Source organism: Sinocyclocheilus anshuiensis, unplaced genomic scaffold (assembly GCF_001515605.1).
Source record: "Sinocyclocheilus anshuiensis isolate Anshui unplaced genomic scaffold, SAMN03320099.WGS_v1.1 scaffold107, whole genome shotgun sequence".
Taxonomy (NCBI): Eukaryota; Metazoa; Chordata; class Actinopteri; order Cypriniformes; family Cyprinidae; genus Sinocyclocheilus; species Sinocyclocheilus anshuiensis.
In genome coordinates, this window is record NW_015549584.1 from 1078438 (window position 1) to 1105892 (window position 27455).

The 27455-nt window shown below is 35.2% G+C and overlaps 2 protein-coding genes and 1 long non-coding RNA gene across 3 annotated transcripts in view; all 3 read left to right on the top strand.

The window, feature by feature from the left end:
* The window catches only part of LOC107657849 (DNA excision repair protein ERCC-8-like), a 14184-nt gene extending 10531 nt beyond the window's left edge, over positions 1-3653 (top strand). The window contains exons 9-12 of the mRNA XM_016446122.1: positions 1170-1294; positions 1634-1831; positions 2011-2106; positions 3071-3653. Of these exons, the coding sequence (XP_016301608.1) occupies positions 1170-1294; positions 1634-1831; positions 2011-2106; positions 3071-3133 (482 nt within the window). The 3' untranslated portion in view covers positions 3134-3653. The remainder of the gene's footprint in view (positions 1-1169; positions 1295-1633; positions 1832-2010; positions 2107-3070) is intronic.
* A 136-nt stretch (positions 3654-3789) lies between these two features.
* Positions 3790-10875, top strand: LOC107657867 (elongation of very long chain fatty acids protein 7-like). Its single transcript, XM_016446140.1, has 8 exons — positions 3790-4057; positions 5911-5993; positions 6851-7041; positions 8012-8092; positions 8989-9045; positions 9532-9637; positions 9718-9854; positions 10336-10875. Exons 2-8 carry the CDS (start codon positions 5930-5932, stop codon positions 10564-10566), a joined length of 867 nt encoding a protein of 288 aa, XP_016301626.1. The 5' UTR covers positions 3790-4057; positions 5911-5929; the 3' UTR covers positions 10567-10875.
* Positions 10876-18037: 7162 nt separating this feature from the next.
* The window catches only part of LOC107657897 (uncharacterized), a 10879-nt gene continuing 1461 nt past the window's right edge, over positions 18038-27455 (top strand). Inside the window, exons 1-2 of the long non-coding RNA XR_001630725.1 lie at positions 18038-18108; positions 23602-23695. This is a non-coding gene — a long non-coding RNA (uncharacterized LOC107657897). The remainder of the gene's footprint in view (positions 18109-23601; positions 23696-27455) is intronic.

Below are 27455 nucleotides of genomic sequence, written 5' to 3' on the forward strand. Positions count from 1 at the left end.
ATTAATTAAAATCATGAAACTTGTTTAATTTAACAGCAATTTAGGCCTATTAAAAGTTTAGGCCTAAACAAAAATTACATTCTTAGGCCCCAAATTCTGTGCTTTCCATTTTAATTTTTCTGTATTCCATTTTAATGGTTTAATCAAAAACATATCTACTTAATTTAATTCATAAAAACAACTTAATTTATTAATTTGTATACAATAATAGGGCCCTATGAAATTTTAATTTTATTTACTTATTTTTTTAGAAATTCTGTGTTGTGTATTTTCATTTTTCTGGTAATCAAATGAAGGCGAAAACATTAATCTATCTTTTATTCCAATGAAAATTAAACAAACCCTTTATTTTTTTTTACATTCAAAATGCTACACAAGAGACGTTTACTGTGTAACGAGCAATGTCACGGAATTCGTCAAATATTGAATGAATAAATCAAATGCAATTCAGTACACTTCAATCAAACCGCGATATGGACTAGTGTATGTGAATATTAAATGGCAAAAATACTATTTAGCTACTACAGACGACAACCGCGAGCGTTGCGCGTGCTTAAATAGCAAACTACGAAACGCGCGTCTGCGCCGTTCATTCCGTCACATTCCGCCACATTCCGCCACATTCCGCGTTACACAGTAAATTCCTTTTTTATGAATAGATTCCGGGATTCCGTCCCCATTTTCTACATCGCCCTACTTTTGCTAAGAAGCACGTTCAACGCGGACGCACAGACGGTTGTCGTGGTAATGAATACCAGAGCAACCACTTGTGCCTCCGCACTGAACGCGCATCTCGCATATAAAAAGCATTTTAGGGGGCCCTTGGCTTTTGGGGGCCCAAGGCCGTCGCCTACCTTTTTAGGCGTTTAAGTCCGCCTCTGTTTATATGTATATATAAATACACACACACACACACATACACGTGTATATATTTAAGAAATATATGTAATATATTATATATTCATATTTTAATATGATTAATATATACATGTAAATATTTCTTAAATATATACACGTATGTGTGTTAATATATAAACACACAGTACACACACATATATTATGTAAACACAAACTTTTATTTTGGATGCAATTAATCACGATTAATCGATTTGACAGCCCCAAAATAAAATGTAAAAAATATTTTATATATTATGTTACTTTTCTTCCAGTGAACACAGCACACAATGGGCGAGTGAATGGATTGTGCTTCACAGCTGACGGACTTCATCTCCTCACTACTGGGACAGATGATCGCATGCGCCTGTGGAACAGTGCCACAGGGGAAAACACATTAGTGAGTAGCAGTTAGGGCTGTTTGAAAACTTTCTTAATACCTAATCTCTGTTTTGTAAAGAGTATCAAGAATTATATTTTGAGCCTATGTTCATGCAGCAAAAGGAATGTCTTCTCTCGTGACTGTGTTATTGGCCTTCTGTGGGTCAAAAAAGCAACTGAGGCAGAATGTTGCCAGACATGAAAACAAGATACAATCATCTGAAGACACTCACATGTTTTCCTAAACACTTTCTTTATTAATGACAAAAAATATGTCCTTTAAAAAATGGCAATGCATATTTTTTTATCTGCTAAGCTGTTCATTTGTTGCCAAGAAATCCTTATTTCTCATTAACAGGTGAACTATGGGAAAGTCGTGAATGAGAGTCGCAAAGGCCTCAAATTTACCGTATCGAGGGGCTGCAGTCCGGAGTTTGTGTTTGTGCCATGTGGCAGTTCGGTAGCGATGTACGGGCTTCACTCGGGACAGCTGATCACTATGTTGAGGGGACATTATAATAACGTAGACTGCTGTGAGTTCCACCCAGACTATCAGGTAATGTTGATCCTGATGACTTGCTTAGTGGTTTAGTCTTTACTAATAAACTAAACAAGCTAAAAGTATACCATTAAGTAAAACAATTTAACGCTTCTGAGGTCTTGCAATTATTTCATGAGATCTGTATTAGCTCATAGACTCATTGTTGACTGTGAATCTGTGGGGTGCATTTTTAGGAGCTGTACAGTGGAGGTAAAGACTGTAACGTCCTGGCCTGGGTCCCAGTGCTGAGACAGCCTGACATTGAGGATGATGAAACCAACTCTAAAAGGGTAAAATAGTTTGAGACATTTTGAATATGAAACATATTGTGTATTTTTACCGGCTCTTATTTAAAAATCTGATGGTGCACCTTAATGAAAAATACAATGCGCTGTGGATCAGCTGTTTATATCTTATACAGATCTGCAGGTTTGGGCTAGGTGGGGCAGAAAGTGAATCCTAATTTGTGCTCACGTATACACATTTTGCAACCTTGCTTATGTCTCTCAGCCAATAGATAAGATCAGATGTCCTGACAAAAACTATGCCCATTATGGCATGCTTTCAGATGCAGTTGCTATCCAGACATGGTATACGTGAGATGTGCATGTTACCTGGAGTCACATCTTGACGGCTTGTAGTTTATCAGTCACTCAATGTTTTGTGTTTAACATCCTGCTCTACCAGTTTTTCTGGCAAAAAAATCTGGTACTCATTTTCATAATCGCATTGTATTACTGCATCACCGATATACACATATTAGCTATTAGCAATGACATGGCTTAATGATGTAAGTTTTATTTTTAGTCATGTATTTGGAAGAACTTTAATAATTACACAACAATATATCTTTTTTTTTTTTACATAAATGTAATATATTTTTGTTTTATTATTATTAATTCATTTTTTGGTATTATTATTATATATTTTTTTGTATTATTGTGGTTTGAGAAATATATTTGAAAACTTTTTAGGTTTAAAAAATATGAATTCTAAATATTTTCACCATTTAGTTTTTTCAAAGTGTCACACAAAAATATTTCTAGTTTTCATTCAAATTTTTGAAAGGTTTTTTTTTCATTTGCAATAATAGCTGGGATTTATTCATCCATAACTCCATAACAGCTTCAAGTTCATAAACTTATATATGCAACTGTATCATCTAAGCGATAATTAAACATCACTGAATCGTGTAGGCTTATTAATGATTAAATGTTTGATGTTTCTGAATATTCTGGATGCATATTTTTACAGGGTGGAGCACAAGCTGCTATCAATCCTGCTTTTGAAGATGCCTGGAGCAGCGATGAAGACTGACAGAAAAAGGAACCCATCGCTCTGTTTTCTAACATCCAAATAAACCACTATATACATTCCCCCAGAGGTTAAAGTGCTCTTACTGCATTCAGTTGAATATTGCATCGATGGGTGCATATAAAGTCACTGTAAATAAAAAAACTCATGGGTGTTGAGTACTTCCATTGGTTGTCACCTACTGATGTTCCTGTGGATATTAAGTTTAACATTGTCTTGAGTTTGTGTCTTGGGCTTCACTTCTATGGGATTTGCATTTCAGATATGTGGACTACAAGTTCTCATATCTTTAGAACAAATAAATACCACGATTTAGTGTAACATTGTTGATTGTGCTGAACCTATTTGTTTTTACTTCTGTGAGATGATCAGCAAACTGTTTACGGTTTATTTTTGAGCTTTAAACATTGAATGTAGTTAGAAACAAAGGTCCATGCAGACACTGTATCATTTGTACTGTGGAATTTATGCTAATACATATACTGTTGTCTGTTTTTGTTTTTCTAACTTGAAAAATAAAGGAACTTTTCGAACATTTTATAAATCAATATATTGTGACATCCCTAATCTGTCGCGATTATTTGGCACAACACTTCTGCTCTCATACATTTCCTTATAAAATGGGAGTCATGCATCCAATGGCGTGCAGGTATTGCGAGTCCTGATGCGACATTTGACCAATCAGAGCCCTCAGTCTCGGAACAGGTGAACGTCTCCGCCCACCGCCCGCTCCTCTCAGTGAAGACGGAACTCGGGCGTCTGAAAGAGTAATTGATGGAGGTCTTGTGGTCAAACCATTAGCTTTTACTTTTTAAACTACTTTAACTGGCCGAGAGGCAGAAGACGAGCGCCCTGGTGAACGCAGAGCGGGAGGACCTCGCAGTGTGCGTGAAAATACATATCTGAACTTTTGTTTGTTTTGTCAAGGTAAGACAGGTTGACGCGCACCTGCATTCTTTTGTGAAGTCCATATGTGATATGATGATGTTGAGTTCTTGTAATGATGAGGAAATTCTATCTTCCTTGTTAAAACACTTGGAATTAATTCCATTATTTCGGCTTAATATTTTGAGTAATTTAATTAGTAAACTATGGTTATTTTACAGTGTTTACATCACACTGTTTTTATGGTCACTAAGCTAAAGGGAGCTACTTTATTAGACCACAGGTGGCATCTGATATGTGTTTATATTTGAGTTATTTCAGACTTTAAAAAATAATGTATGCATAACTGAACCTATAAAGCACGTGGTTGTACACACACACACAAATTATTATTATTTTTTAATATTTAATGTTTTTATATTTAAACGTATTTATTTGTTTATTTATTTGTTTGTTTGTAACAAACATGTATTTTGATATTTTAGTTTTAAATATGTTTATACCTTATAGGTATTTTAGGTAATGTACACCTATGTGCACTCAAGGTTCAGAGAAAGTGTTTCAATTATCTTTTTCTTAATGGTTACACTATTATTTAAATTTAGAGTCGTTAAAGAGTGTAATATATTCACACATATGCACAGATTTTAAGAGCCAGACTATATTTCAGCTGAATCCAGCACTGGAATTGAACTTTGAAATTTTCTGGCATCATAAATCAACTTGTTCGTGATGTAGATAATTTTATTTATTTTCCCTTGTATTTATTAATTGTTCAAAATTCACCAACAAGGAATTCTGCCTATGGCTTTGGAAAGACTCTAAGCCAACAGAGCATTTCCCACACTCAAACATCATAAAACTTCAGATATTATGTTTGGTTTTGATTAGTATTGAGCTTTGCAGTTAAGCTATTGGCACCCAGTGTTGAATGCACTTCTGTGGACGGAAGATTCAAGGTAGTGTCCTCCTCTCACACCTGTAACCTGTCTGTCTCATGGCAACAGGCACGTTGAAGCTTGTATTAAAGATTACAGTATCTAGGCAAGTAACTCTCTCCAGATAATTGGAGCAGTATGCCCTGAAACACATCTTGGATTAGTTTCTCTTTAAACATTAAAGTGTGTGTTGAAGGGAGGGGAAAAAAAACGCTTTGGTTGATGCTTCACTAGAACAATGCCAAAATTAATGTACAGCTGCCAAGTTAGTTTTTTTAAAAATAATTTTTATTAGGGCCCTTAAAGTAACCTGTTATTTAACGTATATTTAATGATATTTTTATTTGTGTGGACTGTATGCATGGATACCAGGGAAAATGGTATCCTATAAAACAGTTCAGTTTTATGCAACATTTTATATGTGATATTTATTTTTTGTTACAAAAAGAAGATACAAATACAAATAATGTGTTTCATTATTCATAATAATGTGTACATTGTTCTCTGAGCTCTGCATGTCTTTGTTTATCCACCTCCATGGTTTTATGGGCTGTCCTTTCCTGAACATACACTGACTGCGTGTATTGTGTCCCAACACTCACCCTCTTGTTCAGCTCTGAGTTTGCTGGAGAGGATGGAGGATGGCCTAACTGCTGATTTTAACTTCTTGTGCTTTCTTACCACAATACAACGTTTCATGGTGCCACCATACACGAGTCATTCCTGCTTTATTTTAGAGCATTTAGGTTCTACATCACGGCATGTCACTTTCATGAAGGGAATAGTACTGTGAAGGTGTAATTCAAGATTGTTCAATTATAAACTCAGTCTGAATAATGTGGCATTTAAGTTAAATGACTCAATTTGTGTCAGACTTGACTTATGGGATGAGTTTCTTTTAAATGCCCTAAATATAAGTCATCCATCACACCGTACACTTTGTGTTTGTGACCGTAGGTTCTGACCACTGGCAGTGATGGCGTTCCGTGAGTTCACATCTACAGCTGCACAGCTGTATGACAAGTGGATGAAAGATGCAGGTAAGAAGGTTTCTGACAAAAGAAAATCAAAACATTAACGTACAAACGTACACATTCAAAGCTCATTAACTCCCATAGGCTGCAGAAGTCAGGTTTCAGAAAGAAAACGTGCATTATTTTCTCTGTAGGGGAATAGATTTTATAGAATAGAACTTAAAAAGTATTAAAGACAGACCTACTGTCTGTGAGGTTGTTAACTGATGGTAATATGCTTTTGTTGAAGCCATCAGGTCACATTATTTCATCTTATTTTTTAAAATAATCATGTTTAAAAGGGAAAAACTACATTACCCGTGAAATCTCTTTCAATCAGAGAAATAACTTTTAGCACCCACCCACGTAATTGTGTGCTCTTTATTAAAATGTTTAAGTATTTGTGCATATATATAAGCTTATTTTACAATAAATGTAAAATATATTGTTTCTTCATACATAATTGACATCTTTCAATCAATAGTTTTATATTTCACCATCGTTTTTAACAATGAATCACCACTTATCGCTATTTAACAGGCTTTTTAAAAATCCCTATTGGATAAATACTTCCAGAACTAATGCTGCTGAAGAAGTGGGCTGGCTCTGTTGCACTCTAGTCTGTGTTTGGTAACTTATTCCACCCAGCAATCAGTGCATGTTTAATCAAATGGCTTACTTTGTGGATCTCAACTGATTCTGTTCCTAATATTGTTGAAATGTAATCATTTCATTACTGTATTTTATTGATCTCAGAGAATTATGGTGCACAACAAGAGCAGTGTCAAATATAGATTAATGCACGAACTAATGAAGTTACTATAGATGTTACTGTGCATGGAGACATTACATGGAGTGCAGATATTCTTATGATGTGATTTCAGACCCCAGGACAGAAGACTGGCTGCTCATGTCCTCGCCGCTGCCCCAAACAGTTATTATTGCATTTTACATCTACTTTGTGATGTCACTGGGGCCCAGGTTAATGGAGAACAGGAAACCGTTTGATATGAAGAGGGTCCTCATCATCTATAATTTCAGCGTTGCGGCTTATTCTCTTTACATGTGTTATGAGGTAAATCTGTTTCTGTTTGCTAGCAGGCAAACCTGTTGTTGTGTTTTGCTCGGGAGTTTACAAAGACACGTTTTTATGAACGGGTTTTGTTAGATTCCATTGAGTTATGTTATCATTTCACTGTTAGTTTAATTCAGGTCACACATTAAGTTAATGTGTAAATGACTGGAATGAGTTTAGTCACATCAGTGTCTGCTTCAGGTGACAAAAAAATTACAATTTACTCATCCTTGTGTTGTTCTAAACTTTTATGTACAATTTAAGCTCTTTTATGTACAATTTAAGTGGATGTGATTCATACTGCCAGGCACCATACAAGAAACTTTTGCTATACTTCAAGACTTCTGAAGCATGTAGAACAAACTGAAATGAACCAACTGAAAAGTATTATTGGTTAAAATCTTTAGAGCTTTTTGTGTTGGCCAAATTGGTGGTATGAATTACTGTTTTTTTTTTTGTTTTTTTTTAACTGTATGGAAAAAACCTTTTTACTGTATGGAAAAAAACCAGCTTAGACATTCTGCAGAATATGAGCTTTTTTACAGAAGAATGTATGTCGTGAGGGTGGGTAAATGTCTTTAAACAGAGGTTTCACCGTATAATTGTACATAATGTATAGGATCCTACAAAATGTGTATATCCTATAAATGTGTATATAAAGTGCATTTACATGCCAGTCTTACACTGTTGGTTTATTAGCATAATTGGTGTACATAATTCATGTACAGTAAACACCCTAATCTGTGTTCCTTTTAGTAAACAACAAACTGTTTAAGTAAAACGCAATTGACTCACCGTTTTTTGTTCATTATCCCACTTGACTTGCACTTTGTTGGTGCATGTAGTTAATGTGTAAATCAAAATGTAATAAATGTAAACATGGGTTTCTTGCATTATCTGTTTTTTGGTAAATGCACCATTTAGTTCATTTCCAGATTAAATGACCAAAGATGAATTATTTTTTCTGCAGTTTGTGATGTCAGGCTGGGGAACAGGGTATTCATTCGGCTGTGATCTAGTAGACTACTCTCGATCGCCAAAAGCCATGAGGGTGAGAGCAGAAGAAATGTTGCCTTACCTGCTTTATGAGAAGCTTGTAACCTGGCTCCAGGTTTAGGTGTTTTGCTTGGATGTGGTTGATTTCACATGATTTAACCCTCATGTGGTGTTCGGGTCCTTTTTGCTCTGAAAATTTTTTATTTTCCCCGAAAATACGAGTTAATGTTATCGCATTGGACTGAAATTTTGTGACTTTGTTCACAAAGGGTATAACTACTTCTAAACATTTTTTTTTATAATTTTCATACTTTTCTGGGGGAGATTTTTCACCTTGTTACACCCGTGATGTTACAGAGCAAAAAGGACCCGGCCTCAAACAAATGCTTATAAATCACTCATTATGCTATATTATCAACAAAGATTGGATTCAATCTTTTTGTCAACTTCTCCCTGATTAAACATTAAAGTACACTAGTGTGATGAACAGTGCACATTTTCTTCAGTTTTGATTTAATATTGCGAAAATTGTTCATAAATAATGCTTTTTTCACTCAAAAAATGAGGTGCCTACTCTCAGATAAATGAGGCCTACGATTAATCCGAAGCAAATATAAATACAAAACCAGTCCTAAATGAAAGAAAATAAGTTGACAAAAAGATTGAATCCAATCTTTGGTGATAATATAGCATAATGAGTGATTTATAAGCAATATTTTGAGGCCGGGTCCTTTTTGCTCTGTAACCTCGTAAGTGTGATAGGGTTCTGAACACAACACAATGATACACAGGACCATTCAGACTAAGCAATACACTCACTGTGCTGAGTAATGCATTGTATCTGTATATCTATTTAGTGATTCATTCAAGTTTGGTATAGTTTAAATAACAGGCTTTGTATTTAATAGTTTGTTGGGCCTTTGTGCTTGATCTACATTTCTCTGTATCCAGATGGCATGGACTTGCTGGCTCTATTACTTCTCCAAGTTTATTGAGTTGCTGGACACAGTAAGTAATGTTTCATATTTATTACCTTGGTTTTGTTACATCTAAAATGCTACAGTTTGGCAGGAAGCATCTAGCTGTCTGTCACATCTTTGACACACTGTCAAGCAGCAATATTAGTGTTCTCTCAGGTTATGAAATATGGAAGAAAATAGTGGCATTGTGAGTCACAGACAAAACTCCTGTTAAGTGGTTAGGTGGAAAGCATTTTTAGTGTCTCTTGCCTTGAGGTGCTTGCTTTTCTTGTAGAGAAGTTACCAGTTACCACAGAAAATTATTTTGACTCCTCTGTCCGTAAGTAACAGAAATAGGACGATTGCGTTGGATTTTCACTGAAACTTCAAATTACAATATATCTCTTAAATGACTGGGTCGCAGCCATTTTACACCCTATTTACACCTACAGTATACAGTATTTAGTGCTGTCCTTGTGATCAGATCGCACAAAACGGATGTTAACACCGGGTCTTCTCTGCCTCTTCTGGACAGGTTTTCTTTGTGCTGAGGAAAAAGCACAATCAGGTGACCTTCCTACATGTCTTCCATCATTCCATCATGCCTTTCACTTGGTGGTTTGGAGTCCGGTTTTCTCCAGGTAGGGATTTGTCTCTTCTACGATTGCATGAATACACGTAAAAGATGAATGTCCTATAGATGTCTGTTTGTTTGTTGCAGGGGGTTTGGGGACACTTCACGCCCCTCTAAACTGCATCGTTCATGTCATCATGTATACATACTATGGATTGTCAGCTCTGGGCCCTACATACCAGAAGTTTTTCTGGTGGAAGAAGCATTTGACTTCAATACAGCTTGTATGTATTACAACATTTTAATTTCCTTTTGATGCTGTTTCTTGATCACTGACATTTTCAGAGTAGAGGAAACGTTTATTTATTAATCTATTTATTTTTATTTATTTTTTATATATTTCTGTATTTTTATTCATTTGTTTCATTTAATTTTATTTGTTTTTAAATTAGTTTTTCTTCTTTTTTTGGACTGACATTCACTGTCACTGTCACTTAGAGTTGGTTTTAAAAATAATGTCCCATGTAATGTTTTGCCATTATTTTTGATATATTTCTGTATTTTTATTCATTTGTTTCATTTAATTTAATTTGTTTTTAAATTAGTTTTTCTTCTTTTTTTGGACTGACATTCACTGTCACTGTCACTTAGAGTTGGTTTTAAAAATAATGTCCCATGTAATGTTTTGCCATTCATTCTACCAACTAGACTGATTTGAGTTGGATTTGACACACTTTTATTTTTGCTTGCACTCTCTCTTCTCAGATCCAGTTTGTCATCATAACCTTACATATTAGCCAGTACTTCTTCATGAAAGACTGTCCCTACCAGTACCCCGTATTCATCTACATCATTGCTCTCTATGGCATCATCTTCCTCCTCCTCTTCCTCAACTTCTGGTACCACGCATACACAAAAGGCAAAAGGCTTCCTAAAGGCCTGCAAAACACAACCATGCAACAGAACAACAATGACATACACCACAAGAAAGAATAACTGGTGCTGTGTGACTAGCCAATCAGCAGTGACAATCTACCTAAAACCGCCTTTTGGCTACATTTTTATAAGACTATTTATATGTACACCATTACATTTATCTTGATGCCCTGGGAAAAACACTATTGTACAGACTGTGTGTTGCAGTCTGGGCTGGATCTTGCCTTTTACCCTCAGCTGGGCATTTGAGTTGAACTCTGGGTCATTGCCCTGTGGGCTGCTCCTGTTTCTACTCATTTTCCTCATTGTTTTCTGCATACTGACGTGTTTCCCCTTTTTATTTCATGAGATGAGAGTCAGAAGCCTCACTGTCCTTGAAGGAACCGATGCATTGAACTCATCTTACACTATTGGTGAAGAAGGACAGGAATTCGGTTACCTTTTTTATTTTATATATCATGTTGTCATGAATGTCTTAGGATGGTTCTGGGACAGGTGCTTAATTTTTTGCACAAGGAAATGTATTATGTTAACTTTTAAATATTTATGGGAAAAAAAATTGCTGTATTCACTTAAGCTGGTGTTTTTTTTTTCCTTCATTTAAATTTTTAACTGCATTTTCTAATGGACTGGCTATACTTTGGGGAATTTGCCCCCAGAAGTAGGCTAAACCTCTCAAAACCTCAGCACATGTAGGGGTAGGGCTGGACGATATGGCCAAAATTTATATCACGATATATTTCTTAATTTCGGTCGATACGATATAATTTAAACTGCTTTGCGTCTCTCCGTCAGATAACCTCACGTGCATGATGCGCCATTTATGGGTATTTCCCGGTATTTCCCTAAACCGACACACATCAATTTATTTAGATTTTTTAAATTTTATTTCAGTTTACGAAAATGTTTTTTTACCAATCGTTTTCGTCTTAGTGTTAGTTTTCGTTTACGAAAATAACCTTGATGGAGACGGGCTTATTTAAAATGAAAACACATTCTCCGCCAGCGGGAGGCGCTTTTAGAGTGATAAAACTAGCGGTTTCTCCAGTAATGGCTGTAATCAAAGCAGCTCCGCTCATGGTTGAACTAGCGGTTTCTCCAGTAATGGCTGTAATCAAATCAGCTCCGCTCATGAACACTTCTTTATTAGATTAAATAAAAATCCCATCGAAACTTTTCTGAAGACAGTCCTTTCCCTTTAGAGATACATTCATATAAAACACCCGCGACAAGTTTTGATTTTAAAACGTGCTGTGCTCATGTTTATTCAACGAAGTCAAACGCCACAAATAAATCAATGTATGGGAAACTGGTAATGTATATCGAAATATCGGAAATGTGTTTAAAAATCATATCACCGTTATTGAAAAAAAAATATATCGCGATACATATTGATATTGAATTATTGTCCAGCCCTATGTAGGGGTTTGGGTTAATTTATTGTATTTGTTTATCTTTATGTAAATAGTAGTCTTGTATGTCTCCATTGAGGGTTGTGTTTGTTTTAAATGTAGATGCAAGATTACCCACTTAGATCTAATTTTTCTAGTATCTGTGTTCTCACCATGAGAACACCGCTCCCCCATGTGGAGTAAAACGTAGTAACAGTCTGGGTTACTATGGGTCTGGGAAATATTTTGTATATTTTTAAAATAAACACACAATAAACCTAAATGAATTTGGATGTGTATTGCAGTCGCATAGTTTCTTCTCTTTTTTTAAATTATGATATAAAACTCTAATTTTGGAAACCTTAATAGAATAGTTCACCCAAAAATGAAAATATGCTTAAAACTTACTTAACCTCAGGCCATCCAAGATGCAGTGAATGGGTGCCATCAGAATGAGAGTTCAAACAGCTGATTAAAAATATCACAATAATCCACAAGTAATTCACATGGCTGCAGGCCATCATTTATCATCTTGTTAAGGTAAAAGCTGTGTGTTTGTAAAAAAACATTATGAAGACTTTTTTTTTTTTTACTTCAAACCATGGCTTCCAGCTAAAGTACTAAGCTAAAATAAAAGTCCTCTATCCATAATATTGCTTTCTCCAGTGAAAAAGTCAGCTTGTCTGACTCAGGAGAGAAATATGCACTGTTTACAAGTGAAAACAAATATGATAAGACAACAAGGGATGGACTTTTTCACTGGGGGACGCATTATTATGGATAACGCCTGGTATTCTGGCCAGAAGTGATAGTTTAAAGTTAAAATGCCTTAATGATGGATTTGTTTATTACAAACAAACAGCTTTTCACTTTAGAAGCCTTTAATTGATTGACTGGAGTCATGTAGATTGTGATGGTTTTTATCAGCTGTTTGGACTCTCATTGGTGAGCAAGTGATGTAATGCTAAGTTTCTCCAAATATGTTCCAATTAAGAAACAATCTACATCTTGGGTGGTTTGAGGCAGGGTCAATTTTCAGAAAATGTTAATTTTTGTGTGGAGCACTCCTTTATTTTCTGGGTATGGTTTTTATTTAGTAAAAAAGTACAGAAGAAACAATCTACATCTTGGGTGGTTTGAGGCAGGGTCAATTTTCAGAAATGTTAATTTTTGTGTGGAGCACTCCTTTATTTTCTGGGTATGGTTTTTATTTAGTAAAAAAGTACATCTTTATTATGTCTGTCTTAAGATGGTGTAAAATCTCAAATTCGGTATTTCCCCCAATATTGTAAATCTGCTTCCTTGAGCAATGGAAAATTTAAGCATGGTAAGTGATATTTTTAGAGAGGTTTTTGTAGTAGAACAAACACATTTAAGTGTCTGCCTCCCGCTCACATAAAACAGCATAACAGAATTCTCCCCAAAGCATTTTTCACTGGTGTTTCATGGGTAATTTTGGTCTAGCAGTTAGAAGTAGGTCACAGTTCTCAGAATGTGTGAATTAGCAGGTCAGAAGAAATCTGGATTGCCATGAATAATGCTCACATTTGTTTGTTAGACCCCTGCCTTTTCCTTCTACACCTTGCACTTTGTCATTTTGAGGTGGGATCTCTTAATTTGATTAATTTGCAAAGTAAAACCCCTGTCAATGTCACCATGGAATTAATAAAAAATTACTCAAACACTGCAGGGAAAATTAAATGCACTAATGAACACGCTAAATGCTGCACAGCCCCCTTCATCAAACTGTTATTTTAAAAAAATCAGCTGCACTTAGATATTTTGTTCCATTTAATGGCACTGCTGTAGAGACTCTACTAGACTTCAATATCATTTACTTGAATTTAACTGTTTGGACATCATCATGTGGACTGAGTGACATGGATGTGCATTTGGTTAGACAAATAAAGACAAACCAGTTTTATAGCCGCCAAGAATGTTGTTGACTGGAGGATTATGTCAAACAGATGTGGTAGATTGTTTACTGATGGTGATCCAACACCCCTTACAAAGACTGCACAGCTGCATGATCATTACTGATTCAATAGATGAAGTTTTGGTGTCCAGAAATGTATTTAGGAAATGTTTGTGTATATTCTGTGCAAGGTGATGGGTGTTAATGTCACTACTTGTAGTTGTAAACCCTCTGTGGTGCATATATAAACCAGTGATTTAGAGGTAGTCTGCATGGAGGGATTTTGAATGAGCTTCTCATTAAAATGTATACAGATGTACTTGCTCTTGGGTGATATTTCATGCCCTCTGAGCTTCTTTGGTATTCAAATTTCACCTTACAAAGACTATAAATGTCTTGACTTTGCATAAATATCCCATCTGTATTTGATTCATAAGATTGCCATTAGGTGTTTCTCAAGAAATATGTCTCCATGATTTACCCCAGAACTGTCCAAATCTGTGAAACACAAACAAGCCAAGGTGTCTAAAGTCAAAGGAAGCTCCTTTCCAGGTGAGTGTTTTTTTCTGCTTTTGCTTGTAGTTTTGATTTTGTTTTTAGTTGAAAGGTTAATCTAATAAGGGCCACTGTAGTGGCTTAAAAGGAATACATTTTATGTATGTGTTGGACCTTACATATAGGTCAAAAGGTTAAAAACTGAACTCTTGAAAGCTGAGTTAATGATGGGCGCTTTGTAAGTACTGTTTCGTGAAGCTTCGAAACCTATATGTGAATCATTTTGTTTCGAACTAGTGGTTCAGAGCACATATGAAACTAGGCCTACCAAAGTCACTTGATTTGTTGGCGATCTTTGTGAACTCATGAATGAGTTGCAGCGAACCATTGAACAAGTGTCTATCTATGGTTTTTACCTGATCTCGGGTCAGTTGTTTTTTACATTTATGGACATTTTAATGAGACATTTGTGTAATTAAAAAGAAGAGTAGTGGTTAATGGTCTCTTATTGGCGTGGTTAGACAAGGCCTCTATAAAACAAGCAAAACAAGCCCTGCAATTTAATAAAATAACAAATTATACAGACACTTCATATTTAATTGTATTTGATTGCTAATTGCTTTAAATATATTTGTAAAACAATTTTATGCATATTTTGGTCTGAGTTTTTGTTGCATTTACACAGTTTTGACCAGCAGGCTTCAGAAGCATGTGGTGTTTCAAGCGCTTCGAAACAGTTAATCATTTTGAGAAGCCATTGGTTCAATTCATTCGAAGCTTCGAAAAGGTTCGTTTCTCCCATTACTAGGCTAAGTATTGATAAAGACTGTTTCAAGACCTAAACGCGTCTTGTTGAGCAATAAGGGCCCGGCCATGTGTAAATTGAATGTGCGAGCCTGCGAGGCTTCCGGTGTCATTCGCTTCCAGTTATTTTAAAACCGCGTTATTGAGAAATAGTTATCATGTTTTAATTTATAATCATATTCATAAACACACAACAGTTTGTTTCATATGGGTTGATCTCTGCCAAAAAACTTATCCTTTTGTTTTGGAAGAAAAAAGAAGTTCCAACTCTTAAATTATGGCTGACAGAGTTGACAGATACACTACATCTGGAAAGAATCAAGTATACCCTAATAGACAAGATTTTGTTATTTGAAAAAATTTGGTCCCCTTTTATTTCCTTTCTACAAACTTGTGATTAATAGGTTTATTATGCAGTACCTACTTTTACCACTGGATAGCACTTATGGGTTAAGTTTTTGGGTGGGGGGAAATGTATTTAAAATAATTTTTTTTGTTCATTTATTATTTTCATGACTATTGTTCGTTTTTAATTTTCTTTTTTTAATGTTTATTTGTTAAAATGTAAGTTTTATATGTTTGTATTTAAAAAAGTGTAATTACAAGTGACTGTCTGCTAAAATTTCTAATAAAAATATTTAAACCATATTCATGAACACACTGATTTGTATAGCAAATAATGTTAGCGTTTACTGTACTTTGTAAATATTCTAGTTATTTATCTTTATGAATCGGCTTTTGAATCTGAAGTCTGGCACATTCAAAAAAAAAAAAGAAAAAAAAAAGCTTGTTTCGCATGTTGCAAATATGGTGGATGGAAGATCGGGCATTATTCGTTTCAGGAATCGGTCTACAGTGGTTATGTTCTTGTATTTTGATTTACTAAAAAGAACCGGCTCATAATAGTCCTTTCATTGCAGCTGCAGCTTAAAAATATGGATACAGGAAAGATACTAACTAACTCACTAACTCACTCACTCACTCACTCTCCAAACTATGCAGTGTCATAGACTAAAATATCGATCTTTGGATTTAAAAGAATTGATGTTAGTATCGTTCAAATGAAAATCACATTTGATTTAACACGAGGATGTTTTTACTATAGACAATTTGTTATTGTGATATTTTTCTTTCTAAATTTTTGAATAAAGTAACCTTCAAGATAGATAAAGTGTTGTTGACACTTTAACTTGCTCTGACATCACATGAGCATCAAGCATCTGGACTTGTCTAATAGGTTTGTGTTTGGTGTGTGTCTAAACATTTCGAGCAGATGGGAAATCATGACAGACATAACTCAAAAAGACAGAGCTCGGTGCCGTGTTCACAATATTTATAAATCCCATTGACGTTTGCCGTGTCCGTAAATGTAATTCCCTGATAACTCAATTTCCCATCAAACATTATGAAAACAATAACAAGCATATAACATAGGAACTTCAGACAGTGCCTCACAAAAATGTTAGTAATGAGTTTATTTAAAGTGCGTAACTAGATATCCAAGAGTAATCTATTACAAAATATGATTTGTTTGCTTCCCTTGCCCATTTGAAGGTGGCTAGACCCTGAGAACATAAACTACTGGGGTGAGATAACTAGACTATGACGATATAGAGCAGATTAGCTCCATATGTGTGTGATTATTTATTATTTGTTATTATTACTTATGTTTTATTACACAGCGCTTTGTAATACTTGATTCTGATTGGTCGACCGTGACATTGACTGGTCAGATATTTCCACAATTATCCATGGTCTGCCCACTTTTTCAGGCTTGGTTCTTGAATAATTTTTTCCATTCACGTTTCCCATGGAGATTTTAAAAATGTCTTTGTTAAACAGTTATAAGCAATGAACCAAATCAATCACCTAATTTACAAAATTTGAAGCTAATGCATAAATTGAAGCAAAAATGTATTGGAAGATCTGACAAAATAAAGGACAAGACTGTGTACTTTAAACAATAGCTAAATATTAATTTCAAGAGGTTGATTGTGTGTTTTTTAAAAGTGAACATTTGTTTATTTATTTATTTCAGGATTTGCTCCGATTTGTTTAGATTCTCTGATTGGTGGAGAGGTCTTTGCAGCTTCATGGGTAATGTAGTTTTCAAAATGCTGCTAAATATTGTGAAATAGTGTATAGTTTTTTTGTTGTTGTTTTTGTTGTTGCTCAGGACAAGAGTATTTTTCATGAATGTCAGAACAGAACATGTTTTTAAATGTTATAAATTCAGTATTATTTTCCCAAACATTTTTGTACGTTGCTTTTTCACTGTTTTTCTTGAATCTTTTTGCGTTTCATAAGAGCTTCACTGTTTGATTTTTGCCGTTAAGCCATGTTGTCACAAACGATCAGTTTAAGTTTAATTAACAACATCTTTTTCCACATAATGCTGGAAGTGTTCAATAGCTTGTTTGTGGCTTTGATTTTAAGGTGTACTGTATGCTTCTATAAAATGACTTCTACATTTTTCAGAAGTATGAAGTGTGACAACTAGCCCCGTTCTCTCCTGATCACTAACAACGATGCAGAGACCAGTCACAGGGCATGTGAAATGAGAACTGCAGCCTCCAAAGGGACCACAGAGGTAAACAGTGCGAGTACCACAACTGATGTCTGACGTCCAATATTCATTTCCAAAAGAAAACTCTCCGCTTATTCCATATTATTGCAGTATTCCCATGGTGACACAAACACTCTTGTGGCTCTCGTGCTTGACAATTTGAGACATATAAGCATCCCGCTGTGATGCTGCAGTGGCCCCTGCTTTTTAAAACATCTCTCCAGTCTCTGCTGGAGAAACTTTAGGGAGGGGTGGGGGGAAGCTGAGCGCTCTGATTGGCTGAGAGGCTGGGAACTCTGATATTCTTCAGTCCTTAAACCAAAGAGCATCACAGCACAAAGCACAGTGTCACAGGAAGCAAAGGGGACTTAGACAGACATTCTGTTCTGTTTCAGCTGGACTGTATCGCAGTGACTATCGGGATCAGAAGAGTAAGTTCACATTCACACTTTATTCACTCCCTTTTTCTTCTATATGTACCTCCCAAAGGTATAGAGAGAATGTTTCTGTCTTCTCATGCTTTTCCCGCTGTCACCGTCCATCTGGTCTAGAACTGCCTGCTAACACGTGTCTTTTTGAGATTTATGGCATGTGGAAAAGGAGAGGCAGGTGCAAGGTGACTTTTGGGCACCTGACTTGTTCAGCTAACTCATCGTTGCAACGCATGCAAAGGTTTCTTTTAGAAGAGTGATGTCTGGTGGCTTTTGCATCCTTTAATCTATAAATAGAGCACCCCAAAGCAGCCTGCACTCACAGTGAACTGGAATGTCTTATTGTATCATAATCATAGTAAAGAGAGGCATTATAGTCGACCATCAAGCTCGTGTCCAACTGACGATATTGTAGCTGCTCTTGTGTTTTCCTTCCACATGTCAGTGTTTCCCCTACGAAATGATGTCATGTGTAAAAGCTAGCTCATGACTGTTTGGGAGTGATTCTGACTTCATGTCACATGAAGTTATGATTTTTGCATACTATGAACCCACTATTTTTGAGTATGGAGAGATGCAGTTTTGTATTGAAATGATTTCTGAACAACTTTGTTTCAGTATTTACATATAGGTAAAACCAGTATTTTATCATTTTACATTTTACAAACAATAATACTAAATCTCCTCCTCATCCCTCTTATGCCAGTCACAAAAAGAATAAAATAATAATTAAAAAAAAGAGAAATAATTTGTATAATATAAATATACCACTATGACTAATAATAATAATAAAATACACATTAAAATGTAATAAATTACAGTACCAAATAAATTAAAGTAGATTACTCAGTTATTTAAAAAAGAATAAATTTATTGCACATCGTAACATGTTATAAAGTTTGTTTTACATCTTAGAAATCATACACAAAGCAACCCGAGCTTGATGAATGGACGCATTCAAGATAGTTAAAAATCATTCCTAGATCTGGAAAAATCCCACTAGTTTATCAACAATTTCATACCTATTTTTGACCATATGTAAGTCTAACAACTACTTTTTATTTATTAAAAAAAAAAAAAAAAAAGTCACACAGTGTACTTGAACATTGACAAGATGTCAAAACAAGAATTTCATTTTACGATCCAGTATTTTTTAATAATGGGAAATGTAACAATCCAGTGTGCTTTAACGATGTTCAAAAATGCTGAATCTGAAATGTTTCTGATTTTGAAACGTTCAAAAGGGTGTGCGATGATATATGATGTCAAGAAGGCCAGCTAATGATGTCATTGATGACACCACCCTTCCCCTCTAAAACATCTGTGCTCCTAATCAGTTCCTTATGACATTTTAAAGCACAGTATCGCTGCATTTATAGCCATGCTGGGTAATTATTATTTGTAACGACCGGCCTTAAAACTTGTAAGGGGTACAGACCCCTGCTGTTCTCTAACACCTCTCCCTCACGAACTGTGAATGTTATGCTTCAAAAGCTTGTGTGCGCGGATGTAACTGGAGACTTAATTTAAACCTCCACCTTTGGTTGGCTGTCGATGCCCTTTGTTGCTTTGAACATTTAAACCTTTATGTAAGCTTCTCCCATGCAAATTGCTCTTTGTAGTTCACTGAAATATTAGGGAAGGGGAAGTTGGCTGTGTTTTGATTGCTCTTGGTAACAGACATTTTTTCCTGCTCCTTTGCCATCAGTTTCGGAGCCCTCTATTAGTTACAATTAAGGTAGTATATTTTATTTCAAACATATTAAAAATGGTTGGAAAATGTGCAGGCATGTCTGAGAATCGATGATCCAGTGACTCGAGACAAGCACGTTCACGCTGTTGTTTCATGCTTATTATATAAATTCATACTTTAAAGGTCAATATAAACTCCTGATAGAGATGACAGTTTGTTTTTTCCGTCATGTGAATGTTATTTGGGGGCATATGCCCACACCAGAATCTACCTGGCTAATCCTCATCCGTTAAATCAGCGTGAGGTACATGAGAGGAAACTAGTAAGGGACACTCCGGCAGCGACAAGAACGAATTAACTATGACAGGCCAGACAATCTAGGCAAGTCTAGGTTGTTCTTTTTTATGTTAAGTGCGCTCAGTATGTTCATACACTTCGAAAAAGCTAGGAAACCATTTTCACTCACTTTCAAATATTTCAAATATTTGCTATAAATTTCACAAATAATTTTAATGGTACAGCAAGTTACTCATTAAATTAAACATGGAATTTTGATGTAAAAAGACTGAAATATATTTTCTTATAAACCATACAGTAATCTGTTTTATTTACGACTTTGAAGAATAATTCATTACATTGTAATAGGACTGTTATAAGTTTCAAATCCTCCACTCACAAAATATGAAGACTCTAGTAATATTAGTACACTAAAAAATGGGACAAACCCAGCGGTTGGGTTCAAAACAACCCAATAACTCGGTCAAAACAACCCAATAGCTGGGTTTGTCCCTTTTTAACCCAGCGCTGGGTTATATTTAACCCAGCATTTTTTTGAGTGTAGCTGAATTAAAGTGGTTTTATTTTGGATGTACCAGGTTGCCTCTTAGAGTCACTTGACCAAGTCAATACTACTCTCTTTATCTTTAGCCCCCTTTTCATCAAACATTTCGCTCACTAAATAAATTTAGGATGGCTGAGTGAAGATGGTGCATTTTTAAAATGGCATAGGTAAGTAAAAATGTTGTTGATGCATCATCCACACAGCTAGGTGTCAGTGTAACTCATAATGACAAATCTTGTAAATTTTAATGACAAAAGTTTGTCTGCATCACATTAACTGTCTTAATCATATTTACAAATACATATTGTATTTACATTCGTTAACAGACAATCTATCACTGACTAAACTTAAGCAGATTGCTATTAGCATACATCAAGGCCGTCTTGTTCTATTGTGAGAACCTTAACGTGACAGTTTCTTGATCTTACATCTTTTCTTCTCCCCCGACGGTGTATATGGAATAAAAAAGCCTTTGTTCATTTTCCATTTTAAGATTGTGTTTTAAATGCCTCATCTAGCATCCTGTGTGGAGAGGTTGAAAAGCCATTTCTGGAAGAACATCAAGAAGGAAAACCATTTTCCCCAAACTCTCTCATGACACGTTAAAAGTTCAATAACCTCAGCAGAAACACAGATGGCAAGGCAACATGGGAGGAACTGACATTTAAAGATGCAGTAATGGCAATGCTGATATACAAAAGTTTATATATATGACCATACTGTGCTAAATGTTACATATGAAGCCCTCTGGTTTCCTGTATACGTTAGATTTGCGATTGCATGTATGACATGACATGGCTTTTGCCTTTGCGGTGTAAACATTTCCTAAGTATACAAATATCGTTCTTCCTTGCAGAAAGCACAAGGAAAATAACTTGCCATACAACAACATGCCATATGCATGAATTAAAGATAATTTATTTTATAGAGGACACTGTGGGTTTTGCATGATCATATCAACTACAAGTGCTTGATGGATTTCTTTGGCCGAAAATAATATAGAAAAGGTTGTGTTGTGCTTCACATGGAAAATATTCTGTAAACAATAATTGACATATGCCTATGTTAGCCTGTGACACTCACAAATATTTGACTGGGGAAATAACTGTCTGAGAGAGAGTTTACATTTTCAGCAGTTACTGAGACATGGGGCCCTCTTTCTAAAACACTGTACTTTCCACTGTAAATAGTACAATGTCAAGGGAGCTGTAGTAGTTTTGTGACTAAAATTTCTAGATGAAAATCAAACAGTGATCAGAAATCTTTCACATTTAGTACAAGTCCTGAAGTATACCTATACAAGTATACAGAAAGATCTGTTTATATCACTCTTTTTCTGCAGATTCAGCAAGCTAAACACAAATGGGAAGTGAATTGATTCTGCACCAATATAGCCACTAGATGGAGATAGAGACTTCAGGTTATGAAGATTATTTGGGGGAAAATTTCATTTCTTTGACATTTCATTGCCTTCCTTAGATATTTCATGTTGCACAGCTATTTACAATATGAATAGGGAAATGCTCTGTAAGAAAAGATTGTTTATAGCATTCTTTCCCAATTTTGTTTTAGCGTGTAGTTTGTTTTAATTTTTTGCAAGTTTAGCTTATCACATTCTGTATATTTGTGCTACGTCTGTTGATTTCAGCTTCAGCTTGAACTTAAAACAATTTTCCCCCTTCCTCTCTACTCTGTGTTTGGTTTGTGGGTACAGCAAGGCTAAAGACTCCCTGGTTTAAAAGGTCTTTTTGATTTTTATTATCCCAGTTGCCTTTATGATGTATCACTACACTCATAGAAATAAAGTTTCCAAAAAGGCGGTTTTATAAGTGATACCATATTTTTGGGTCCTGTTTTCAAAAGAACCGTTTTTTTCTTTGTCTACGAAACATTTGAATAATCTAAAGAACCTTTTCTCACTATATTATATTTATATTCCACCTTTTGTGTGATGGAAATGTGCCATTGATGCATTGATATGAAAGGTTCTTCATGGAACCATATGCCAGTAAAGAACCTTTTCACTTTTGGGGTAATATACTTATATATATATATAATTATATTAATGATAAAGTAATTAATCAGTACAGTACAGTTCTGAACTGATTATGTTTTCTGGAAAAGGAGGAGGAATCCAGTTAGAGGAAAGACTGAATTCACCTTGTGAATTATAGAAGTTTTTCTTCAGATCAGCAGAACTGCGCCTAATACCTAATAATAATGCATTGCCATGAATAATCACCCACACTTATAATGGAAATATTTTATTATGTTTTAGGTTTTAGAATACCTCACAGTTAGGAATCTAATTTGACTGTTATAAAATTCTGTATGTACATGCCTATTTTTAAACCAAGGATGCCTAGATGAAATTCTTGAAATGCTAACTTCAAGTTTTAAGATTATTCAAAGCAGGAAGCATCTGTCAAAGATTCAGTTTGGTTTTTCTTGCTGTATTTAAAGTGACTTTGTAAAACAAGTGACTTTGTAGAACTGGCCAACTTCAAATAGGACAGAGCTTGTTCTGCCTCATGAATAATTTATGGAGCTCTAATTTAAGAAATGTACACCATAATTCCATAAGGTCAAATCAAATACATACAATGATTATCCTAGATGTAAAGAGAAAAGTGACACAGCTCTGTGTATGTGTGTGGCACGTTGCAGTCTATACTTTTGAAAACAGTATAATTTCTTTTTCATGCAAAACTAGCACTTGAACGGTTGGTTCCTAGATTATCAGCTTGTCCCCAAGGACCACAGACTCACTGATGAAAAGAAAAGTGCATTTATTCAAATGCAATTTCTGATGCCAGAACTGCACAAGATGTTTTTGTATGCTGGTAGTAGTCAAAATGGGATTTGGAGCCAAAATGTGGACATTTGGTGTCTGTTATCACCTTATTTTACTAGAGTCTCATGATTTGTGTGATGACAAACCTCCTTTGATTTGTTCTAGGACTTTCTATGTTCTGAGGCTGAAACCTCAACTTTTATCTGGGGGACAAACAATGCAAGAGAATGCCTGCAGCGGAGAAAGTCAATTGGAGAGCGTGAGTGCACTGAAATCATTCATGCCATACACATGCACAGACAATTAAAATCAATATGTGTAACTTTTATTGATCTCACTGGGCATTTTACAAGCATTGAGTAGTTATTGGAGTCAGTTAAGAGGTTTATTAACCTCACTCATCATTGGGCATGAACAGACAGAGCAGCTAGCTTTTTTGGTTAAAACTCAGAACAGATGGTACAGGTTCAAATGATTTTTCACGAAGATGTTTTCACTTTATAAATGAAGGGAACAAAGGGAATGTTGCTGCTTTCACCTGTGATAAAGTACATTGTCACTTGAAACCTTGCCTACAGAAGGGTTTGTGACTGTTGTTACAAAAAAGCATTACCTTGGAAATCGGTTGCCCTAAATGGGTTATTTACCAGTACTTACAAACAGTTTTGTGGCAGTGATTAATGATCTGAGCTGTAAACCAGTGGTGGTCCAAAACTGAAGCCCCAGAGGCAGTGACCCATGAACTGGAGTGTTGCAGAGTTTCTCTACCAACTTAGTGTCCTTGTGCAGCACTTAAAAGTGCATTTTTTGCACATATTCCGCTATATGAGGAATGTGCATATGTGTACAACTGTCCAAATGTTTGGGGCCAGTAAGATATTTATTTATAAATGGATACTTTTATTTAGAAAGGATGTATTACATTGATGATTTATAATGTTACAAAAGATTTCTAAGATTTCTATTCATCAAAGAATCCTAAAAATAAGTTTCCACAGATATTAAGCAGCACAACCGTTTTCAATATAAATAATAATAAAAGTGTTTTGAACACTAAATCAGCATGATAGAATGATTTCTGAAGGATCATGTGACACTGAAGACTGGAGTAATGATGCTGAAAATTCAGCTTTGCATCACAGGAATAAATTACATTTTACACGGTTACACGTTTTATACAATACACGTTTTTGGTGGGGTTCCCCACGTAAAATTCTCATTTTAGGGGCTAAATATCACGTTATTGAGGTCGATTAAACCCGCGCACATGAAAAACAACCCGACAACACTGTTACAGACCCAAAACATTTATTGTGGTTAAACTTTTAAATTGGTAGTCTGTGATGATGTTTTTTTCAATGTAATAGAGCAATATAATTTGTATAAAACAAGATGGTAAAATATATATTTATGTTAATATAATGTGGGGTAAAAAGGTCTCCAGGGAGCTGCTATAGTGCTACAAGTATAGCATTATCTTTCACATACTCAAAACAAGTAAAATATTTTACTTATTCATTAATTTTTTTCAAATTTATGTAATAAAAATCTAATAAACAACCAATATGCTAGGTAATATGCATGCTAATAAGCAACTAATTAATAGTGAGAATTGGTCCTTAAAATAAAGTATTACCCAGTACACTATAAAATTGTAGACCGAGACATTTTTGTATTGCATAGTGGCAAGTATTTCAAGTGGCAGCTATTTAGCAGTTTGTGAGAACATAAAACCAAGTGTTTTTTTATCTATATCCTGGGAGGCCTTTAGCCTTGTACTGCCTGTATGTAAGTTATTAAACAGAAATATGTCTCTGAAATATATCATTACAGAAATAGTCTCAAGGAGGCAGATGAAGTGTAGTCCTTTATAAGAAGATTAATGAATTGAGATTCGTCATTGACCTGCTGTCATTTAGCTCCAGGCGACATGATAAGAGACTGTCATCACATCACAAAAGCCCGGGGCAAGAACTTCATATCACTCTGATTCATTTCTGGTGCTTTAGCTCCACATTTCAGGGCTCTGTGATATATAAAATATATTAATATTTTAATGTCAGAAGTGCCTTTATGTTTGAGTTGCAGCTCATTTAGTCTGTTTTAATTTTTAAATCACCCTTCATTCTGTCTTTATCATCATTAATATATTTCATTAAATGAGCAGTGTATTGTTCTTTAGTGTTGGAATGACAAATGAAACATCCAAGTGATTTACCTTCCCTAAAATTCATATGAACGCGTTCAGATACCTGATGACTGAATCCCTGAGCATTTCTGAAAATGTAGATTTCAATCCACAGTAAAAGAAGAAAGAAGAAATCTGCTTTGAAGCCTGCTAGTTAAATATTATCAAATCTCACTTGATAAAGTGGTCTTTACCCATGTGACACCTTAATCATTCCTTTCTGAAATCACATTTCCAATATTTCAAACGCAGTGGAGCTCTACAAAGCATCAGTGACGATTATTAAAATGTTTATATATTCAACGCCTCTGTGAAAACACTGGTAATTGGATCAAAGGTTTGCGTATTTACTCACTTATTTATTTATGAGTCTGCTGATGGTTTGCATATTTCATTCAGGCAATAAGATTGGGGTGTTCCCCCGACAGAGAGCATGTTTCTTTGCAGTTAATGTGTTTTTCACGGGATGTGACTGCAGCCATTAGAGTAGAAAGGTGAGACATTGTTTACTGCTTTCACCTAGAGTAAAAAGACATTTATTTTCACAGTTGGGCAGTTATAGATAGAAAATTCGTTTTTTAGTTAATATCTGATTTATCAAAGCTAAAATAGTCTGTTAAAAAGATGCAATTTAATATATAATGTTTGTGTATATATATGTATGTTTTATTTAAAATACACAAACACACTTAGTTGTATTCAAAGTCCAACTGATTTCATTTTTAAATGATATTTCAAGCATGAAACTTGAGTATACAGATGAAATGTCCCTTTGCATTCACACTTTTGTCCTCTAAACCACCTACAATGGCATTGAGACACATCTAACTTGCTTCCTGTGAAGAGGTAAATGAATTGTTCCTGAAGGCCAGAACTATTTTAAACTCTTCCGTTCACATGGGATACCTTGTTTTGGCTTGCAGCACTATCTGAGTGAACACAATTAAGTAATTAATAATGTATGAGGTGATAAGTTTGAATGTAAACCTCCTGAGAGATAATGTCAATGTTAAAATGTCAATGTTAGAAAAGAAGTAAATACCTTGTAGACTTGTTTTTGAGCACAGGTACTGAGTCATTTTCCCTTCAGTCAAATATTGGAATGGTTTTTTGACTACGAATTATGAAATAATGTATCTTTCAGGATAATTTAACTGTTTTTCATTGCATTTGGGGGTTGGTGCCTGAAGGAAAATGAGTGGGGAGCCTTTTTGTGTGAATCAATGGTGATTTGTGTTTTCGACTTTGTCCTGAAGCTGTTTGAAGAGAGCTGGTCTCTCTGTATCAAATCGATATCTCCTTGTTGTATCCAGAGGGAGTGAGGGTTCTCTCATGTGTCTTCAGAGCATATTGTCAAAAGAAGAGAGGACTTATAATCGCAACAAACAGGAATGATAAATGGATGGATGGATATTTGTCACATGATTCTTTAGAAATCACTTTATTTTGCTGTACATGTAAAAAGCCAAGGTTAAAGGGGTCAAATGATGCGATTTCAATTTTTCCTTTCTCTTTGAAGGGATACAAGCTCTTGGTGCATAAAGAAGATCTGTAAAGTTGCAAAGACTAAAGTCTCAAATCCAAAGAGATATTCTTTATAAAAGTTAAGAGTCAACCGCGCCTACCTAAAACGGCTCGTTCTAACACGCCCCCACATGTCTACGTCACGATGTGGGAAGATTTGCATAACGCCGCCCAAATGTTCATGCAAAGAAAGAAGGCATAACTTTTATTCTCGCTGTAGTATTGTTGCTGCTGCCATGTCGTGAAGACGCTGTGTGTTTCGTTGTGAAAGCGAAACTACTTTGTTTGGCCTTCCAAAAGAGGACGA

What these genes read in the sequence shown, in the direction of transcription:
- LOC107657867 (XM_016446140.1), top strand. Translation starts at nt 5,930, where the DNA reads ATGGCGTTCCGTGAGTTCACATCTACAGCTGCACAGCTGTATGACAAG. An exon ending in CTCTTTACATGTGTTATGAG is followed by an intron (nt 7,042 to 8,011) that starts GTAAATCTGTTT and finishes TTTTTTCTGCAG; the next exon opens with TTTGTGATGTCAGGCTGGGG. An exon ending in TTATTGAGTTGCTGGACACA is followed by an intron (nt 9,046 to 9,531) that starts GTAAGTAATGTT and finishes TCTTCTGGACAG; the next exon opens with GTTTTCTTTGTGCTGAGGAA.